This window comes from Gordionus sp. m RMFG-2023, chromosome 1 (assembly GCF_954871325.1).
Source record: "Gordionus sp. m RMFG-2023 chromosome 1, tfGorSpeb1-WG-v2, whole genome shotgun sequence".
Lineage (NCBI taxonomy): Eukaryota > Metazoa > Nematomorpha > Gordioida > Chordodea > Parachordodidae > Gordionus > Gordionus sp. m RMFG-2023.
The window spans coordinates 38,787,658-38,810,093 of NC_088775.1; the positions used below are offsets into that span (position 1 = coordinate 38,787,658).

Consider the following 22,436-nt stretch of genomic DNA (forward strand, 5'->3'; position numbering starts at 1 on the left):
GAATGTTTAAATGATTTAGGAAAAAAATCCAAAAGAGGTTAAATATAATTAATATAATTATTTTGAAAATTTTTGCAACAATCATACACTGAATAACGGTGATCGGTATAATGAATAAATATTTTCACAGGCTATAACAATTAATGAATAAATATTATATAAATATAATTTAATAAAATATAATTATTTCCAAAAAATATAAAATCTTTTCAATTATATTAATGATAAGTAATTAGTTTAACTACTCACGATAGATAAACAATTACGTTATTATAATTTTTAAAGTAAAAAATATAACAAATTTGATAATAATCTTATAATTAGTAACGATCATTTAAAATATTTCAGGAATTTTATCAATTTACAATTTATTTTATTGAGTAACTTCAAATCTATAAATCATTTTTCTTAAGAGTTAATAATATTTTCGATCATTTTAACTATAAATACCTCAATTGTTTTTAAAACATTTACTTCTTCTTCAAAAAACCTAGTATAGGTCGCCCTCGGGGGTAACCTATACCATCGAGGGAATGATTAAACCGGTAAGGATTCTCCTCTCCTTCTCCCCCTAGATCTTTTGTCACATCTGCAAGTTCTTCATAAGGTTCTAATGGAGATCGGGATGAAGTGCGATGAGTCCGCGAAAGTCTGTCTACCCATTTGGATTTTCTCAAAATGTGCCCGAGAGTGCTTAGCACAGCTATTCTATTTTGTTCATGGTTTGTATTGAGATCGGCCATATTCGCCTTAAAATTATTATTTAACTTGCGATGATCAGAATCTTCGACAGTGACTTCTGCCTGAATCGTTTTAGAAAAATCTTTTCCGTCAAAATAAACGCAGTCACGGTCGATATTGCCAGATTCTTGATTTAGCAAACATCGATAAGCCACAAATCGTTTGTGGCGACAGTTCCTAACTATAAATAAGCTCACAGTGATTACCACAAAACAGGATGTTATAACTGCTACGACTATAACGAGGGAGAGTGTGAAGATGTAGAAGGTGCGTTGATAAAAAATAACGTGAGCATCAGCTACCGAAGTTAGATTAAAGATGATTGTTTTTGCAGTCATTGGTGTTGAGCTACTAGTAAATATTCCTAACTGGTTGTCTATAATGTTGGTTATGGTCATAAAAGATTAATATCAGGAAAAGTGTTTTAATTTAAATCCTGTTAAATCAATGTTTCAGTTGACTACCTTTTTGGTAAAATTTGGTAAGTAAAGTAAGGCTAATATAAATAAGACAACCAAAATTGTAGCACCCCCCCCTCCCCCCAAACTTATATTTTTGATATAACACGGGTAAAAGTGGGATAAATCGCGTAATATTGGCCTTCAATCAATTAATGATTTATTAAAACATAGGGAGTGGAAATAAAAATTCATCACTTAATCACCTGTACTATAAATGTCTTTTGAATATTTAGTTAAACTTAATAGACAATCAGGTATTTATGAACATTCTTTTATCGAAATGTAAATTGGCTGTATTGAATTTTGTGAGCAAGATGGTATGGGGTCAGTGCATGCTCATGGTATGAAAAATATTAGTTTCTGCTTGAGCGTTTATCATTCTCACACATTTTATATTATGATCCTTTAGTCTGATGCTACAGGAAGAAAAAATGTGTTTTGAGAAATTAACATTCATAAATTCCAATATTTCTCCTTTTCTCCAGCAATTAAAAGTAGTCGTATACATAATGAGATTTGTATAGAGAATATTTTAATTTAAAGAATAAAAAAAATAAGAAATTAAATATTGAATTAACACAAATATTTGTTATTTTTAAAAAAATTAATAAAATAATTGATAATTTTTATAAATGATTTCCATTATTTATTGAAAATTCTCACTCACCTTACCTAAATATTTTTACATGTTTTAAAAATATTCTCAGGATCCTTCAGAATGTAAATTTATTATTTATAAACTGCCCAACTTTGAAAATGTGAATCCAATTATATATGATTAAGGTATATTTTATAAATAATTTGTTTCAAAAATCGCCAATATGAAATAGATTAAATTTTTTATATTTTTGTAATATGCTACATTTTTTAAGATTAAATATTTATTACTATAAGATAAAGATGGGTAGAATGTATAGTAAATTTTTTTCTCATTTATTTCATTTAAAGTAATTTTTATCATTGCATAAAAAATAAATTTAGTAAAGTATATCAAATCAAGTAAGAAAATTTATGGTTGATAACTAATATATATTTTAAAATTGCGTGATACATAAATTATATTGAATTTAAAAAATTTGAGCAAGTGAATTTTTAATATACAATCGCAACTATTTTAAAATTAAATAATCCTCTTCACTCCCCCCCCCCTTAACTTGTACAGAATTTAGTCATACTTACTGAAATTTTGCCCATTTTAATGTCATCAATTGAATGAAGGCCAATAATTATCTATTATCCCCTAATATTTCCATTACTTGCCATTTAATGAAATTTTGCCCATTTTAGTTTTCTCAATTGAATGAAGGCCAATAATGATCTATTATCTCCTAATCTACTATCTTCACGAAGATAGGTGTTATGGAGGTTAAAATTATGTCCAAGTCTTAATTACATTGATCTATATTTACCTACGAAGAAAAAAATCGAAGTTGGTATTGACATAAAATGATCCATAATATAGCAAAACCAGAATTCGGAAACTGGGCTAATAAGGGTTCCAAATATATTTTAAAAAAGTAATTTCTAAAATATTGACAAGTGGGTCCTGGATCTAGTTCAAGTTCCAAACTGTTTAAGCAATAAATAAACCTTCTAGAATAAATCGCATAATATATAAATAAACTTTAGGTAGAAACAGTTCAGGAACCTGGAAATTTTAAAAATGGTTCTGTTTAAATAATTTTTAATAGAAGGTGTTTGTAGTGTTGTTAAAAACCCCGATTTTGGTCGATTTTTTAAAACGCACAATTAAGGTTTTAGTCAAATAATATTATGTAAGCTTCAATATTTGGCAGATAGATGTCCAAACCTTTCTACCATCTATGAGCAAAATTTTCAATATTATTTAAATTATAATCTCAATCGGGACGTTTATAAAAATCGACTCGAATCAGGTTTTTAACAATACTAGTTTCTAGATTTTCCGATTTTGATGGTTCCACGTTTTGGTTCCAAACTTGAAGAAAAGTTAAAAATTAAAGATTATAGCATTTTAATATTAAAATAATTATACTATACAATTACCTGTTTCAAAAGGGAAAGAAAAAGGAGTGTTTAAACCGTGTAAATGTTTATTTTTGAGCTGATTCCCTAAGTTTATTTTTTGAAAAAAATTTGATGAAATTAAAGGTGCTAAAACATTTCCCCTTATTAAATCAAAAATGTTAATATTATATTTTTATATTTTTTCAATTAAAATATTTGAGAATAGCCATAATGATAAATTAGATGACTGCCTGAATGGACGCCTATTCCAAGTGAGTGGAGTACGATGAGAGGGTTAACAACTCAGGTGGTGGTAAGGACTTTAAAAAAATCTTTGGTCCAGTTCGGTGTGGCAAGGATAATGTTATCGGATGGCCCAGCCTTTATAGTGTATAATTCAAGTTATTTTGTGATGAAACCGGGGCAATACACATTTTAACGTCGAGGTATCACCCTAGTTAGAATGAGAGGATGGTGGCAATTGTCAAAAATTGGTTACGAAAATCAAAGTATGGAGGAGGCAAAATTTGGGTGGCAGTGGCGTATTACACAATAGAAAGGGATAAGAAAAAACCCCAGCAGAGGTTTTTGGGGCGAAAAACCCGGATTTAATAGATTAATTGGGATAGGAACCAGATAAATGATGGAAGCGAGGTAAATGAGATGTCTGAATTCGTAGTAAAACAGGCCATGTGGGCCAAAATATATAGAAATACGAGAAAATGGGAATCTAGGGAGATCAAAATATGGGACACAAATTAAATCGAGTGAAATCCACCGTCAGAAGGGAAGGAATATGGCACCGAGACCAGTAGAAAAGGGGAGTGGAAAGTGCAGAATTCGATCGGGACTATGAATAGTGTGAGGTAATTGATAAGAAATTCGTAAAAAATAGGTTATAATAATGCTAATATTGTCAGGGTAAAGGTTGTAGAGAAATATTAATCAGGTAAAGTTGTGCAGAAATAGATAAAATAATGATAACGATATATTATCGAAAATATTATTAGGGTAAAGGTTGTGGAGGCCATGAAATAGAAAGACGAATAAATTTGTTTCGTTTAATGGAGTTTGAATTAATGCGTGGAGAAATATTAACATTTAAAATATTATAGAATTTAAAGGATATAGTGGAATTAATAAAAAAATTTTTAAAAAAGAAATATTAATAGTAAAATTAATTAATTAATTACAAGCATAGAAAGAGAAAAATTGAAAAAGTAATTAAATTTGGGAATGTCAGGTATAATAAGATCATAAATTATCCATAGCGTGTCAAAGATTTAGGAAAATTATGCAATTTTGGAATGTAAGGTATAAGATGATAAATTATTCATAGTATATCAAAGATTTGGGAAAATTATTTGTTGAATGTCATTGCCAAGCGATAAAAAATGAGGATGAGTTGATAATATTGGGAATGTAATGGAGATATTCATTAAAGAAAAGAATATATAAAAGTTACAAATTAGTATTGATATATTTAATAGTTTGAATATAAAGGTATAAAGTATTATTTCAATAATCGATATTAATTAGAAATAATATGTAAACTCTGTATATGATAAATATTTAAAAAAAAATTTAAAATCCATATAAAAATTATCTTTTTAAAGAAAATAAAAAAAGGAAGATGTTAAAAATAGTCATCCTCCTCTGATGACCGCCATGAATCTTTAAATAATTTAAAATTGTAACGTAATATTACAAAGCTGATTTCTTGTTTAATCAAAAGGGTCGTCGAGATTGTTGTTTTATGGCTCTTTTGGCTAAATAGTTCGATTAGAGATTTCGCTTCTTTCACAAATGAGCAGTTTGTTGATACCAAAATGGGTATAAATATTTTATTATCGGCTAAATGTTTGGGATTTACTTTTCGTTATACATAATGGATAGTAATTATTAATTGATGAGGCGTAAATGTCTATATATGTAAAGTCCCAATACATATGTTTCCCTATATTTCGGAGGATTAACGTATACCCATCAGGCCGTGAGTTATTAATAAGGTGGTATCTCGTGGTTCGAGATGTGAAAAAACATCAACTTTGAATAATAAAGCTTGGATTATTTTATTAATTCTTTCGTGCCCTACATATTTGTAACTATTCACGAGAAAATGGAGTAGATGTTTAACTTTAGAATCAGCCATTACCCATATGTCTAAGCCCTGATAGCCAAAGTATATCTAAATTCCATATTTGTCAAAAGACTTTTATTTAACATGCTTGGATAAGCTTCCAACCATTCGTGGCCTGATTTATCCATTACAAATAAATGAAGGTTAGTACACTACTGTTCATTGATCGAAAGTAGTTAGTCTACAGAACGTGACACGATTGCAGCATCCTAAACCTTTTGTAAATCAGAGTTTAAATTGCGCCAAAGGATGTGTTAGCAGATTAGCATAGCATTGTCTAACATGGTGTCCTAAAAAGGTTTAATTAATTTGAGAATTCGATTTTTATTTTTTAGTAAAGATTAAATAAAATTTAATCACACGAGTAAAGAGATAAATACTGGTTGAAGAAAAATTTGTAGTTAAGTATATTTCACATTTTTTATAATTTAAGGGATTTAGTTGTTGAAAATTTAATATCTACAGCTTAAATTATTTCACTAATTGGGCCCAATAATGTGGCATCATCCATATACCAAGCATTGAGATTAATATTACAATCCCAAATAAATTTTTAAGCAATACACCACTGTGCAGAACCTTGTTAATCACATCACCTGTCTGATTAGCAACAAAAATGACAAATAATTAGATTTTATTAAAAAAAAACAAATTATTCAGAATATTTAATCTTGGATTATTCCAAATATTTTTTGAATAACCAAACTGCAAGTGATCCAATCTTGTCAAGAGTAGTCAGATATGTAACCGACGGTGAAAATATACAAGTTCTATTATAAAAAGAATAAAATTACCAAAGAAGAAGGTTGTATTCTACGAGGTTTATGAGTGATCATGAGCCACAGGTATTACAAGAATCAGTATTTAAACCAAGGGCATACAGGAATGACAAACACTCAAGACCACTAACAATGATGGTTGAGACAAAATAACTGGAAAAGCGATATCCCTCTCAAATAAGAAATCCCACAGAGAGATATCAAAATTTAAAGGTGTTGTGTTTAAAAAATATCAATTTAACTTTTTAAATATAAATTGTTTGTAATATTATATAATTTTTTACCATTTAGAATAAAATTAATTGTTTTTTGAAAAAGATATATATCGGAGACCTGCAGAGGTACTATTTGCACGGCTAGGCCCAGATTAAAAAAATTTCGGCATTTTTTACGGCCCAACCCGGGTTTAAAAATTTTAGGCCCAGCCCGGATATTTAAAAAAAATATATTTTGAGCCCGGCCCGGATTTTTTAAAAAAAATTTTTTAAGCCCGGCTCGGAATTTTTTAAAATTATATTCGACCTGGTACATATAAGAAATTCACCTATTTGGTATTTTATCATATTTTTCGGCGAGTATTATCATTTAATAAGCTAACATATTAGCTAATGTTGTTAAACGGCTCGTTTTGAGCAGATTTTTAAAAACGGCTAACTCAATATTTTCGCCAAATATTGACTAAGCCTCGAAATTTCGATACTATATGTCTAGACTTTTGCTTCTTCTATGAGCAAAATTTTCAGGCTTGCATATTTTTCTGGATAAAAAACTGAGTTAGCCGTTTTTAAAAATCGGCTCAACAGATATTTGGTATATTACAAATTGATACATAATATTTTGAGAATACACTATATTATTTGTATTTATAAAAAAAATAACTGATATTTTAATTAATAAAAAATATAACATATATTATATAATAATGTATTTAATCCTTTGCGTATTTAATCCATGGAAGGAAAACTATAATTATATTATGTAAAGATACTATGAGTGTTAGTTAGTGTTAACTTTCATCAAAAATTATATTAATCATAACTATATATAATCATTATAACCATATCTAATTGACGAATATAATAATTCATGTTATATAAATTTTTTAAAAAAATACAGCCCGGCCCGGGTATTCTAAAAAAAAATTTCAGGCTTGGCCCAGGTATATTTTAAAAATTTAAAATATGACCCGGCCCCGGTACCCAGGCCTTATATATTTAGTGAAATGAATAAAGTATTAGTATTTTTGTTAGAAGTACTTATTTAAATTTTTCACTTTTCAACTGGTCCCAGTGCCATATTCCTTCCATTCCATCAGTGAATTTCACCAATTCAATTTGTGTCCAATATTTTTTAAGATCACATTAGATTCCCATTTTCTTGTACTTTCATATATTCTGGCCCATACAGCCTGTCCTACTACAAATTCATTGATCTCATTTACCCCTGCTTCCACCTTTTTATCTAATTTCTGCTTCAATAAATCCATTAGATTCTAGGGTTCATCACCCTAAAAAATTCTCAGTTGGGATTGTTCTCATCTTATCCTTTGACTGTTATTGTAATAAGTCACTTCCTCCTAATTTCTCCTCTTCCATATTTCGTAACCAATTTTGGACAATTGCCACCATCTACCCTGACCATTTAAACTTATGTGATATGGCCTGCTAAAATAAGTACCTACCTAGTTTCTAGACAAAATAACTTGAACTGTTTGCATATGAACCTCCATCTAATACAATTATCTTCACCACACCCAAACTGTGCTGAAAGATTTTTAAGGTCTTATGTCATCCGAGTTGTCAACCCCTTCACATCTTCATACTGCACCCACTTGAAATAAAAATCCACCATAAGTATATATATTTTATTTCCAAAGTCAAAAAACCAATATGTATGTATTCCAATGGCTGTGTAGCCTTTAGCGAAATAAAATATTTTCAAAGTTCATTTATGCCAACACAGAATAAGCATTCAACTGGCTATAATAAATAATTGTTCAATATTATTAAAAATGGCCAAATTTTTCATCCCTGTACTAAAAAAATATCAAGAAAAAAATTATGATTATATATTTTAAAATTCAAGATATTTATCATTTTAGCTGTCAGTTAAAATTGAAATTATCACCCATCACTAATATATACTAAGTATTAGGCATCTCTGAATAAAATGTCATTTATAATAGTCTTCAATAGGCTGGTTTTATTGGTGGGCAGGTTAAAAAATTAAGCAGATGGGTGAGCCAAACTTTGTTTAACCTGGCCAGATATATATAAAAAAAATTAAAATTAATTTATTTTAGTAGAAGCTATTGAGTTTACAGTTTGTATATTAAAAGATATATGTTTCTTAGCGTAAACAAGCTTTTTAGGAAACAAATGCTGGTCCAGCATCAAAAATTTTACATAACCCTAATGATACCATTAATTCTAAACATTTCTTACCTAGAAGTGAGTTATTTATTAGATTAAAAGGTGAGCAGCGATTTCTGTGCTCTGATGTTAAACACATAAAGCAGTTGAATATTAATGTTTTGTCACAATCTATTCCAGATTCATACATGTTCCTTATTTCATGACAATTGCAAAATTCACATTTCTCGTTTTTGTATTCATCAATCTTTTTATAATGATCGTTAGGACATATATTACAAAAATTTCCTACAAAACCATTTTTACATACAGTACATAAAATTCTATTATTTGCTAATAAAGTAGGTTGTTAATTTTAACAATATTTTAATATACTATATAGACATTCTCCATTTGAATGAGATTTAAGACAGGGGCAGGGTTTACATTTGTTTCCTTCTAAATAAAATTGCGATTTACATTTATTACAATATTTGCCATCTTTTCTAGTCAAGCACAAACATTTCTTATAGTTTTGGCAGTTTTTAAACAGTGTAAGATTCATGTCATTGTCATTATCACAAAAACACAGATGAGAGCCTGCTAAGTAAGAAATGATAAATATATTTAATTTAATACCTGATATGTTTTCACAATAGTATACATATATATAATTGGCAATAATAGCATATAAAATTTTCATTTTCTTAACTTAAAAAGTACTGGTGCAACTAAACTGAGAATTGATAGGTAAACTGAGAATTGATAGGTAAACTGAGAATGGACAGGTAAACTGAAAATAGATATTAAAATATATTTTTTTATAGCCTATCAATTTTATTTTAAAAATATAAATAAAATGTTTTTATTAGGTAAATCAAATTTATCCATATTTAATTTTATCTAAATAAATAAAATAGATTATAGAAGGAATTTTAGTCCATAAATTTAAAATATGTATAGAATTGATATGTTAAATAGAAAATATAACATATTTTAAAAATCGTAAATATATTTCCTTTAGATGGCGTAATATATTTATAATTTAGTTTTTAATAGTGATGTTAAAAGTTACTTTTGAAACATAACTAGTTACAGTTACTAGTTACATTGACAAAAACATAACTAGTTACAGTTACTAGTTATATTTTTACAAAAGTAACTAGTTATTAGTTACAGTTATTTTCAAAAATAACTAGTTACTTACTTTATACATCCTTCATATGCGCATTATTTATTTATTGAATGCATTTATTTTATATAAAAAAATTTAGGATAAACAAAGTATAATCAGTTATTTAAAATAATATACAATTTATTTATATAAAAAAATATCGCAAAATTGAATATTTACATCGAATATAAAAATATATATTTGCATTGAAAAAAAAACATTTATTTTTCTTAAAAATTAGAATCTAATAAATGTTTATTTGCTTTTAACAACAAATTAATTTTAAAGTTATTATCTAGAAGACGTGCTCGTTTATCTCCAAAAATGAGCTTACCTAGACTGAATAAGCGCTCTACGGGAGCACTTGATGTTAGAACAACATTATATTTAATAAAGAGTAATTTTAACTTTGGAAAATCGTTATATAAAGAAAAAGTGTTGTTATTAGATTTGATAAAATTTTCTATAAGTTCATATTCCAGAATATTTTGGCGCTTTAGGTCAAAAAATCCAAATACATCAAATGATGTTGGTTTTGAGCATGATTCATTCGTCTGGGATTCAATTTGAGGTATTAAGATATTTATTAAATTTAAAATTTCCTCCTTTTTTGCTTTATTCCTTTCTTTTTAAAATATTTTATTTTTTTGACTCATTTTGTGTACATTACTCATATAATGAAAAAAAATTTAAGTTTCCGTCATTATTTGTTGAGTTATGATGTCAATTCTCAATTTAGTCAAAAATTTATTAGATTTTTGGGATTTTAAAAATATTATTTTTTTGACTCATTTTGTTTAAACCTATTCATATAAACATAATATGAAAAAAAATTTAGATTTCCATCAATATATTTTGAGTTTTGATGTCAATTCTCAGTTTAAGTAATTTATTAGATTTTTGGGATTTTAAAAATATTTTAGATTTTTTGACTCATTTTGTGTAAACATAATCATATAAACATAAAATGAAATAAATTTTAAGTTTCCATCATTATTTATTGAGTTATGATGTCAATTCTCAGTTTAGTCAATGTTTTTTAGATTTTAGGTATTTTAAAAATATTTTATTTTTTTGACTCATTTTGTGTAACCTTACTCATATAAACATAAAATGAAAAATTTAAGTTTCCGTCATTATTCTTTGAGTTATGATGTCAATTCTTAGTTTAGTAAAAAAAAATTATTTTTGAGATTTTTAAAATATTTTATTTTTTTTGACTCATTTTACGTAAACCTACTCATATAAACATAAAATAAAAAAAATTTTTAAGTTTCCGTCATTATTATTTGAGTTATGATGTCAATTCTTTTAGTAAAAAAAATTAGATTTTTATAATTTTTAAAATATTTTATTTTTTTTGACTCATTTTGTGTACATTACTCATAATATACATAATATGAAAAAAAATTTAAGTTTCCGTCATTATTTTTTGAGTTATGATGTCAATTCTCAGTTTAAGTAATTTTTTAGATTTTTGGGATTTTTAAAATATTTTATTTTTTGACTAATTTTGTGTAAACTTACTCAAATAAACATAAAATGAAAAAAACTTTAAGTTTCCATCAATATTTTTTGAGTTTTGATGTCTTCTCAGTTTACTCAAAAATTTATTAGATTTTTGGTAATATAAAAATATTTTATTTTTTTGACTCATTTTGTGTAACCTTACTCATATAAACATAAAATGGAAAAAAATTTAAGTTTCCATCATTATTCTTTGAGTTATGATGTCAATTCTTAGTTTAGTAAAAAAAAATTAGATTTTTATGATTTTTAAAATATTTTATTTTTTTGACTCATTTTGTGTATATTACTCATATAAACATAATATGAAAAAAAATTTAAGTTTCCGTCATTATTTTTTGAGTTATGATGTCAATTCTCAATTTAGTCAAAAATTTATTAGATTTTTGCGATTTTAAAAATATTATTTTTTTTTGACTCATTTTGTTTAAACCTACTCATATAAACATAATATGAAAAAAAATTTAGATTTCCATCAATATTTTTTGAGTTTTGATGTCAATTCTCAGTTTAAGTAATTTTTTAGATTTTTGGGATTTTAAAAATATTTTATTTTTTTTGACTCATTTTGTGTAAACATAATCATATAAACATAAAATGAAATATATTTTAAGTTTCCATCATTATTTTTTGAGTTATGATGTCAATTCTCAGTTTATTCAATGTTTTTTAGATTTTAGGTATTTTAAAAATATTTTATTTTTTTGACTCATTTGTGTAACCTTACTCATATAAACATAAAATGAAAAATTTAAGTTTCCGTCATTATTCTTTGAGTTATGATGTCAATTCTTAGTTTAGTAAAAAAAAATTTAGATTTTTGGGATTTTTAAAATATTTTATTTTTTTGACTTATTTTGTGTACATTACTCATATAAACATAATATGAAAAAAAAATTTAAGTTACCGTCTTCTTTGAGTTATGATGTCAATTCTTAGTTTACTCAAAAATTTATTAGATTTTTGGGATTTTAAAAATATTTTTTTTTGACTCATTTTGTTTAAACCTACTCATATAAGCATAAAATGGAAAAAAATTTAAGTTTCCGTCATTATTCTTTGAGTTATGATGTCTCCAGTTTACTCAAAAATTTATTAGATTTTTGGTATTTTAAAAATATTTTATTTTTTTGACTCATTTTGTGTAACCTTACTCATATAAACATAAAATGGAAAAAAATTTAAGTTTCCATCATTAATTTTTGAGTTTTGATGTCAATTCTCAGTTTACTCAAAAATTTATTAGATTTTTGGTATTTTAAAAATATTTTATTTTTTTGACTCATTTTGTGTAACCTAACTCATATAAACATAAAATGGAAAAAAATTTAAGTTTCCGTCATTATTCTTTGAGTTATGATGTCAATTCTTAGTTTACTCAAAAATTTATTAGATTTTTGGGATTTTAAAAATATTTTTTTTTGACTCATTTTGTTTAAACCTACTCATATAAGCATAATATGAAAAAAAATTTAAGTTTCCATCATTAATTTTTGAGTTTTGATGTCAATTCTCAGTTTACTCAAAAATTTATTAGATTTTTGGTATTTTAAAAATATTTCATTTTTTTGACTCATTTTGTGTAAACCTACTCACATAATAAACATAAAATGAAAAATATTTTAAGTTTCCGTCATTATTTTTTGAGTTATGATGTCAATTCTCAGTTTACTCAAAAATTTATTAGATTTTTGGTATTTTAAAAATATTTTATTTTTTTGACTCATTTTGTGTAAACCTACTCACATAATAAACATAAAATGAAAAATATTTTAAGTTTCCATCATTATTTTTTGAATCTGCCCCACCCCCCGCTGCGTACGCGCCTGAAATTAGATATGTTGTAACTTGTAAATATAGGGTCATTTATATGTCAATTTTAGTTAAAATTTTTTTGATTTTTGAGATTTTAAAAATATTTTATTTTTTGACTCATTTTGTGTAAACATACTCATATAAACATAAAATGAAATAAATTTTAAGTTTCCATCATTATCTTCTGAGTTATGATGTCAATTCTCAGTTTAGTCAATGTTTTTTAGATTTTAGGTATTTTAAAAATATTTTATTTTTTTGACTCATTTTATGTAACCTTACTCATATAAACATAAAATGGGAAAAAATTTAAGTTTCCGTCATTATTCTTTGAGTTATGATGTCAATTCTTAGGTAAAAAAATTTAGATTTTTGGGATTTTTAAAATATTTTATTTTTTTGACTCATTTTGTGTACATTTCTCATATAAACATAATATGAAAAAAAATTTAAGTTTCCGTCATTATTTTTTGAGTTATGATGTCAATTCTCAGTTTAAGTAATTTTTTAGATTTTTGGGATTTTTAAAATATTTTATTTTTTGACTAAATTTGTGTAAACTTACTCAAATAAACATAAAATGAAAAAAAATTTAAGTTTCCGTCATTATTTTTGAGTTATGATGTCAATTCTCAGTTTAGTCATAAATTTATTAGATTTTTAGTATTTTTAAAATATTTTATTTTCTGACTAATTTTGTGTAAACTTACTCATGTAAACATAAAATGAAAAAAAATTTAAGTTTCTGTCATTATTTTTTGAGTTATGATGTCAATTCTCAATTTAATCAATATTTTTTAGATTTTTGTGATTTTAAAAATATTTTATTTTTTTGACTCATTTTGTGTAAACCTACTCATATAAACATAAAATGAAAAAAATTTTAAGTTTCCATCATTATTTTTTGAGTTTTGATGTCAATTATCAGTTTAATCAAAATTTTTTTTTTAGGATTTTAAAAATATTTTATTTTTTTGACTCATTTTGTGTAAACCTACTCATATAAACATAAAATGAAAAAAATTTAAGTTTCCATCATTATTTTTTGAGTTTTGATGTCAATTCTCAGTTCAAATTTTTTAGATTTTTGGGATTTTTAAAATATTTTATTTTTTGTCTTATTTTGTGTAAACTTACTCATATAAACATAAAATGAAAAAAATTTTAAGTTTCCGTCATTATTTTTTGAGTTATGACATGAATTGTAAAACTAGTTTACTTCATTTAAAATCTAGGGGCCCTCAAAAGGGCCGTTGCGTATTCGTTGGTCTTAAAAAAGATCTTTGGTATTTATGTCTTAAAAAAGACGTTTGTTATAAATAAAGATTTAAGTAAATAATAACATACATTCTTTAAACCAATTAGAAATAGCAATATTTCTCAAATCTTATTAAATATAATTTTATAAAGAAAAATTAAGATAAATGGAAACTCATTTTAAAGTTTCATAAGAAGAAAAGAAGGTTCTTTCTTGCACATAATTAAACTTACATATATTAATTTTATAAAAGCCTGGAAGATCGATAATTGTTAAAAATATATTTAAAAAAATTTTTAAATATAAAGAGAATTATTTAGTTAATTTTTATATGTATTAATTGTTGGAAATTATATATTTCTTATAAAAAAAAATAAATCTATTGCCTTATTCTTTTCGTTCTTTCCGTTTTGGCTCTTTTGGCTTGATTAGGTTTTTTTGATCCTAAAGGTTTCACTATGCTAATTGACCACATGTTGAGGTAATTATCCATTACTATTTTCTTTTAATATTTTCAACAGAATTGCCTTATGTTCAGCATCTGTCATCTCAGCCCAGCTCTGATACATGGGTGATATATCTAATGCCTTTGTTAGATAATAAGGGCCCAACCCACATATGGCTCGCATCTTTTTCCTGTATTTAAACTATATCATTTATTTAATTTATCATTATATGTAAAGGAGTTTTTTTCCAATCAAATTTTGTTTTTAATACATGATTTATACTTTCACAATCATTGTTGGTGTAGAGTGTTAAAATTAATTTATTTTTTAAAGGTAAATATACCATATTATATAATTTATCTATTAAATGATTATCTAAATATTTTTCAAATTTTGTTTAATTTTTATTTAAGCAAAATTGTAAATTATCAGTATTTTTTTAAAATATTTCATCGGTTAATGAATATATTATTCCATCTTTATAGAAAATTAAATTTCTAATTATGTTTCTAATTTTTATTTCAACTCCTTCGTTATTAGTTAAAAAATGAAATATATTTTCTTTAATGTGTTTAGTACATAAAAGATGTGTTGAATTTATAAAATTTCTACGCAAGGTCGATACCATCCCCAATTCTCCGTCACTCTTAAGAATTAAATTATTTAAGAGTATACGATTTTTTTTTAAATTTATTCAAGGTGGGAGACAAAATTATTAAATGTTTTGTAATCCGAAGTTTACCTGTTCATTCGCAGTTTACCTGTCAATTCTCAGTTTAGATACACCCTTAAATACCTTTAAATCGAAATCCACAAGGTATATGTTACATTCAAATGGTGATTAAATGACATCTATAAGTGGCATTTGTTTGACATATTATACAATACAATTATTTTATACTGATGCAATCGGGGGCGAATAGGAATAAAAATCGAATATATGAGGAATTAAAATGTTAAGCAAATTAAATTTTATTCAAAATTTCATGTGTAAAAAGTTTTTCATTTTCAATTCATATATATATATGTTAATTTAGTTTTACAAAATAATTTTTTCCCAAATAAATTGAACATGAACTTCCAATTTATATATTACAATTGAAAAAAATACAATCTAAATATATCGCCTTAAACAGTAAACATTAAAATACCAATCGAATAAAAATTGAAACATTAAAATAAAATATTATTTAACAACAATAATATAACCTGATCCCTTTAAAATAAAAAAAATTATTAAAAAAAACCTCTAAAATCCAATAGCATTCAAACCTATATAATAAATGAGAGTAATAACATAATTTATGATGGGGAAATCGAAATTAATGATAGAGGAGAAAGAGCTCGCTTGACATGAGAGATAAATTAATTGTACCTTTATAATATTGTAAACGAGGGAATAAATAAAATGTGAAAGGAAAATATTGCATTATTATAATTTGTTGCGTCCTTACTTGGAATTCAATTAATGGGAAGGGGAATTAATATCTTTATATTGTTGTTGTATTTTTATTTTGGAATAAAAACAATAAATATGTTTGGAATAAAATTATTCTAATGGGAAGGGGAGTTAATGTATCTCTATAATATTGTTGTTTTCTTTTCTTTTTTTAGGAAAACAATCAATAAATACATTCAAAATGGGAAAAGTGGGAATACATGTATCTTTTTAATGTTGTTTCCGTTTTTTTAGGAAAACAATCAATAAATACATTCAAAAGGGAAAATGTGGGAATAAATTTATCTGTTTATTATTGTTGTTTCCTTTTTTGGAAAACAATCAATAAATACATTCAAATTTCATAATATTTGTTTCCTTCTTTTAGGAAAACAATCAATAAATACATTCAGAAGGGAAAAGTGGGAATAAATGTATCTTTTTATTATTGTTGTTTCCTTTTTTTTGGAAAACAATCTATAAATACATTTAAAAAGGGAAAAGTGGGAATAAATTTATCTTTTTATTATTGTTGTTACCTTTTTTTGGAAAACAATTAATGAATTTCTTCAAAAGAGGAAAAGTGGGAATAAATGTATCTTTTTATTAATGTTGTTTCCTTTTTTTTGGAAAACGATCAATAAATACATTCAAAAGGGGAAAAGTAGGCATAAATGATAAATGTATTATCATAATATTGTTGTTTCCTTTTTTTAGGAAAATAATCAATAAATACATTCAAAGGGGGAGAAGTGGTCATAAATGATAAATGTATTTTCATAATATTGTTGTCTTTTTTAGGAAAAAAATTAATAAATACATTCAAAAGGGGGAAAGTGGGAATAAATGTATTTCCATATTATTGTTGTTTCCTTTTTTTAAAAAAACAGTCAATAAATACATTTAAAAGGGAAATGTGAGAATAAATGTATCTTTTTATTATTGTTGTTTCGTTTTTTTTTTGGAAAACGATCAGTAAATACATTCAAAAGGGGAGTGGGCATAAATGATAAATGTATTTTCATAATATTGTTGTCTTTTTTAGGAAAAAAATTAATAAATACATTCAATAGGGGGAAAATGGGAATAAATGTATTTTTATAATATTGTTGATTCCTTTTTTTGGAAAATAATCAATAAATACATTTTTTTTAAAAGCAAGGAGTGTAATCAAATATAAAAGAGAATAAATAAAGTTATCTACAATGAGGGGAATCAATATAATGAAAAAGAGAATAAATGAAGTTATTTATAATAGTACAATAAAAACTACGCATACTTTAATCCTAAAATTAAAAGGTATGAATGAATTATAAAATATTGTTAAATACTTTTAACAAGCAAACAAAAAAATATAACCGACAATTTCTTATAATTGAATATTTGAAGGCCAAGTTTATCAAATATTTCTTATTTGATTGATGTGAGCAATCACAACCTTATGGTCCACACGCCACTCTTTATTTGTGCCCACTTTCACAAACACAAAGTTACTTAAAGTTAATTCTCTACTTATAATTCTTTTAAAATCAGGTCTTAACATCACAGTCATTATTCTCTAATAAACTCCATTTCCATCTCAATTCCCTTCGGAATAATCTAGCTGCAAGTGACATTTTTGTCACCGAATGTGTGGTATTGCAATAATTTAAAAACACATCTGCTAACATTATCTCATCCCAACCACTTATTTATAATTCATATTATTTGCTGTGCCTACAGTTATTTCGGCCATACCATTTGAAGATGGGTAGTATGCAGGTGTAAATATATGTATAATACCTTTTTTTATCAAAAAGTTTTTAAACTCAAAGACCTAAAAGCTGGTCCATTATCTGATACTAACTCTACAGGATAACCGAATCTAGAAAACACATTATTTAAAACTATTATAGTGGTAATGGTATTAATGTTTTTAACCTTGATAATTTCCAGCATCGTGAGTATCCTCAATGATTACCAATCAGTAAAAAATTTTAATAGGTCCAAAAAAATTTTAATGTAAATTCGATATTAGGGCTTATTTGGTTGCACCCAGTGATTTTGCCTAACTCTTGGTAATGTAGGAGTATCAACCATACACGTATTGCACCTAAACACCATTCCCTTAATGTCCCTCTTAACTTCTGCTACCAAAAATATTTTTCCATAGTATCAATCATCCTCAACACCCCAATTCCCTTCATGAAGCTCATTGAGAATTTTTTTCCTTAGTCTTCGAGGAGTAATAATTTGTTTTCTTTTAAATATACAATCATCTTTAATATTCAAAACACTTATATGAGTTTTATATTCTTTTATTTGTGAATAATCTCCACCTTACTTCAAAACAACTTGTTTAACATTGATGAGCTCTAAGTCTACTAATGTCTCTCTTTTTTTATATCTAAATTACTCATAATTCTTTGATCATTAATATCTTTATCAATATTTTAAAAAATGATATCTTCATTGATTAATCTTAACCTATCAGGAATCTGATCTTTCCACTTCCTATAATTAATATTAAAATCATATCCGGCTAAACACAAAGCCCATTTTTGTAACTTTGGTGACATATTACAAAATTTCACCGGATATGCTCTAAATAAATTAACCAGAAGTTTATGATCTGTATAAATCTCAAACATCCTACCAACTAAATATTCTCTCCACTTTTTAACTGCCAACACAATAGCGAATCCTTCTTTCTCAATAATTTAATATTTTTTTCACCACCTGACTATACTTTGGACATGAATTCAATAGGCCTATCATAACCAATTTATTCAACATGGAAACTACTCCCATACCCTTATTCGAAGCATCAGTCAAAATAAACAACTTCTTACTTCTATCATAATGTGCTAAAATAGGTATATTACACAATCTTTTTCTAATCTCACAAAAACTTGCCCTTTCATTAATCCCCCAATAGAAATTTTTTCCCTTCTTTAGGAACTCTTAGGAATTAGATGCCAGATTTGAAAAACCTCCTATAAACCTAGAATAATAATTCATTAGTCCCAACCAAGAATGTAATTCATTCCTACTTTAGGTTCAGTCTAGGTACTTATAGGATCAATTTTTTCTTTTATTGGCTGTATTCTTTTATTACTTATCATGTAACCCAAATACATTATATTATATTTGCAAAATTCACTATTTTCTAAAATGATCCACCGTATCCCTACCAAAAATTAATAAGTCATCTAAATAATAAATAACCCCATTTATGTCAGCAAATATTTCGTCCATGGTTTTTTGGAAATAAGAGGTTAAAACTGTCAACCATAAAGGTAACCTATTAAATTGAAAAATACCTTTATGGGTTGACACCGCCAGAAATTTGGAAATTTCCTTAGAAACAGGAATTTGCGAATACACAGAGGAAAAATCTATTTTCGAAAATAACTTGTTTCCGACCTTGGCAATTATGTCACTTATCCTTGGTAAAGGATGTTCAAACCTATCTAACTGTGGATTTACTGTGACTCTAAATAAAGCACATATTCGCAAGGCATTATCTTTTTTTTAACCAAAACTAATGGTGTAGCCCATTGTGAATAACAGGGGTTATTATACCCTGTTTATGCCATTGCTCTAAATTGCTTTCTAACTATTTAATTTAAAAGGTACTCTCCTGGCCCTTAAAATTTTGGCTTAGAAGAATCATCCTTTTCTATCTTTAAATTTTTAACTTTACCTATTTTATTATTAAAAACACAATCAAATTTTTTATTTAATTTATCAATATTAAAACTAGCTTCAGTCAGAATAACCTTCAACTCAACATCTTCATAATTCGTAAGCTTTTCAAAATCATTGATGGGTAAAGATGTCACAGGAGAACCAGTATCTATAATAAATGAAAAATTTAGATTATTTAAATGCATACCAATGATAAAATCATTTATAAAATTAATCTTATTTTTCCATACCAAATTGCCTTGCCATTTCGCTCCATCATCTCTTCGCCTTAAATCTTTCTCTGCACAGGTTTTATTATCAGTTATTTCCTTCGATTGCCATTTGACCACAATTTCAGCAATAATGTTTAGATTTCGTATTTTCCTCTATAAATCTTGATTTAAGTTTTCCATTACGTCAGTTAATTATGAATTGTACCGCAATCAATTCCGTGTTCAGCATGAATCACAGCTTTTAAATCGATAAGATATTCTCTGGAAAACTCCAATCTGTCAGGTACGTGTAATTTTATTTTTTTTAAACTTTTTTTGTATTAAATCTTTCATTTGTTGATACGATAAATTGTCCATAATGCTAACCGCCATCTCTTTGTCAATCGTTTCGAACAGTTTATATTTTTTGTGGCTTCATCTCAATATTCTCAGCTAAGAATTTCAGGTCCAATGTTTTTATTAGAACTTTGACTTTGATATAATTTTTATTCTCCACCATGATGCAATCGGGGGCGAATCGCAATAAAAATCGAATGTACGAGTAATTAAAATGTTAAGAAAATTAAATTTTATTCAAGAAATTTCATATGTAAAAAGATTTTCATTTCAATTCATATATTTATATATATATGTGTATTTAGTTTTACAAAATAAGTTTCTTTCAAAATATATTGAACATAAACTAATGGCCAATTTACATATTGCAATTGAACAAAATACAATCTAAAAATATTGCCTTAAACAGTAAACATTACCAATCGAAAATAAAATATTATTGAAACATTAAATAATATATACGATAAGTTTCTCATATATGTATATTTAAATAATTATATATAAATTTAATATTTTTTTTATTCTTTACTTTTTTGTTTTTATTATTATTTTTTTACACATACAAAATGTTGTCAAAATCTGTATAAATATATGATAATAGTAAAGTAAAATATCGAAAACTAATGTCAAAAAAAAGATTATTATAAAAATTAAAGTAAAACTACAAAAAGCATTATATCTTAAAATAATAAGTTGTGTTTTAAGAAATAAAATATTGACGTTAGGATTTAAGTTTTTATTTACATATTTTATAAATGATGGTTGTATTGTATATCTACTTTAGTATAGGTATATAAATAAATAACGATAATACTTTCGAATTAGTAATTATTCTTATTAAAATTGAACTATTTTTCTTAAAAATTTATTTATTTTTTTTAGATTGACAAATTTTATAGATAAAATATGTATTAAGAGTAAAATCCTGACTCTATTTTATGAAATAAAATTTGTGAATAAAAAATTCTAATAATGATGGTGAGAGGGACTAATAAATGTACAGTCAAAACCGTTTAATTGCGAAAGCTTGGCACCAAAATATTTAAAAATTTTACATATATCCGATTTTTCGCAATTATAAGATTAAAAATCAATAATTTATTTATTAAAAATCAGTGTGTTTTTTATAAAAATATTTATCTATATATATATTTTAAACATATAAACCATCAAACTTTGTAATAAATACAATTTTTACTTAATGTACCTACTCTATTTTAAATTTGAATAAGTTATAAAACCAATAAAAAAAATACATTTTTAAAATTTATCTAGTATGTTAACATATGAATTTGATTTTTCCCATGTAATATTTATTAACATTTTATCACTCGCTATATTTAAAATTATATTTTAATGTTTTTATTTTTTGAGAAATAAGTCGAATAATTGGTAAAACAATAATGGTATATTTTGTATAGTTTTCTTATAACTTATTAGACTAATTATTTATTTGACAATTTTATTTATCTAATCTATAATAAAAAAATTCCTATTATAAGAAAAATCATCTTTTTTACGCGAAAAAAAATTAAAAATTAATAAATATATAATAACATTTCTTTTTAATTAACAATCTTCGTGGCGTAAAAAACATTATTATTATTTTTTTTTAAATAAAATACAAAAATATCCACTTCTTTTTCATATAAAAATATAATATATCGTTAACATCATTTTACAAAAATCCTGGGCAAAATTATATATATTTTTTTTTATATCACTATGCACAAAAAATTAATCAGCGTATAAGCATTCAATAAATGATTCACATAATTTTTGTTTAAACAATATTTTTATATCTGTATTTCTTCTTTATCACTTCATACACTCAATCAGATCTTGGTAATCATCCCAGTATTGTTTTTAAAAGGTCGATTCTAACGTTGCCATCCTCCTTTCTTTTAGGCGATTTTCGTAGTATCCGTCATAACTTGTTGTCCACCTAACATAGTGTCGTTCCTCTTTTACGTTGGACATACGATGTACATCCTTCTTTTAATGGTTGCTTCTTGATTACACGATTATTTACACCATTGAAACCATTGAAATCTACATCTTTATTAACCAGGAACTATCCTT

At 25.5% G+C, this 22,436-nt stretch overlaps 1 protein-coding gene and 1 long non-coding RNA gene across 2 annotated transcripts; both read right to left on the bottom strand.

Moving 5' to 3' along the window:
- Positions 1 to 212: 212 nt before the first annotated feature.
- Positions 213 to 8,725, bottom strand: LOC135931910 (uncharacterized). Its single transcript, XM_065469228.1, has 3 exons — positions 8,552 to 8,725; positions 3,228 to 3,293; positions 213 to 1,117 (listed from the first exon to the last, which is right to left on the bottom strand). Exons 1-3 carry the CDS (start codon positions 8,667 to 8,669, stop codon positions 471 to 473), a joined length of 831 nt encoding a protein of 276 aa, XP_065325300.1. The 5' UTR covers positions 8,670 to 8,725; the 3' UTR covers positions 213 to 470.
- Positions 8,726 to 8,733: 8 nt separating this feature from the next.
- LOC135931911 (uncharacterized) lies at positions 8,734 to 9,199 on the bottom strand. Its single transcript, XR_010573208.1, has 3 exons — positions 9,098 to 9,199; positions 8,855 to 9,058; positions 8,734 to 8,812 (listed from the first exon to the last, which is right to left on the bottom strand). It is a non-coding gene; the product is annotated as an uncharacterized LOC135931911 (long non-coding RNA).
- Positions 9,200 to 22,436: the final 13,237 nt, after the last annotated feature.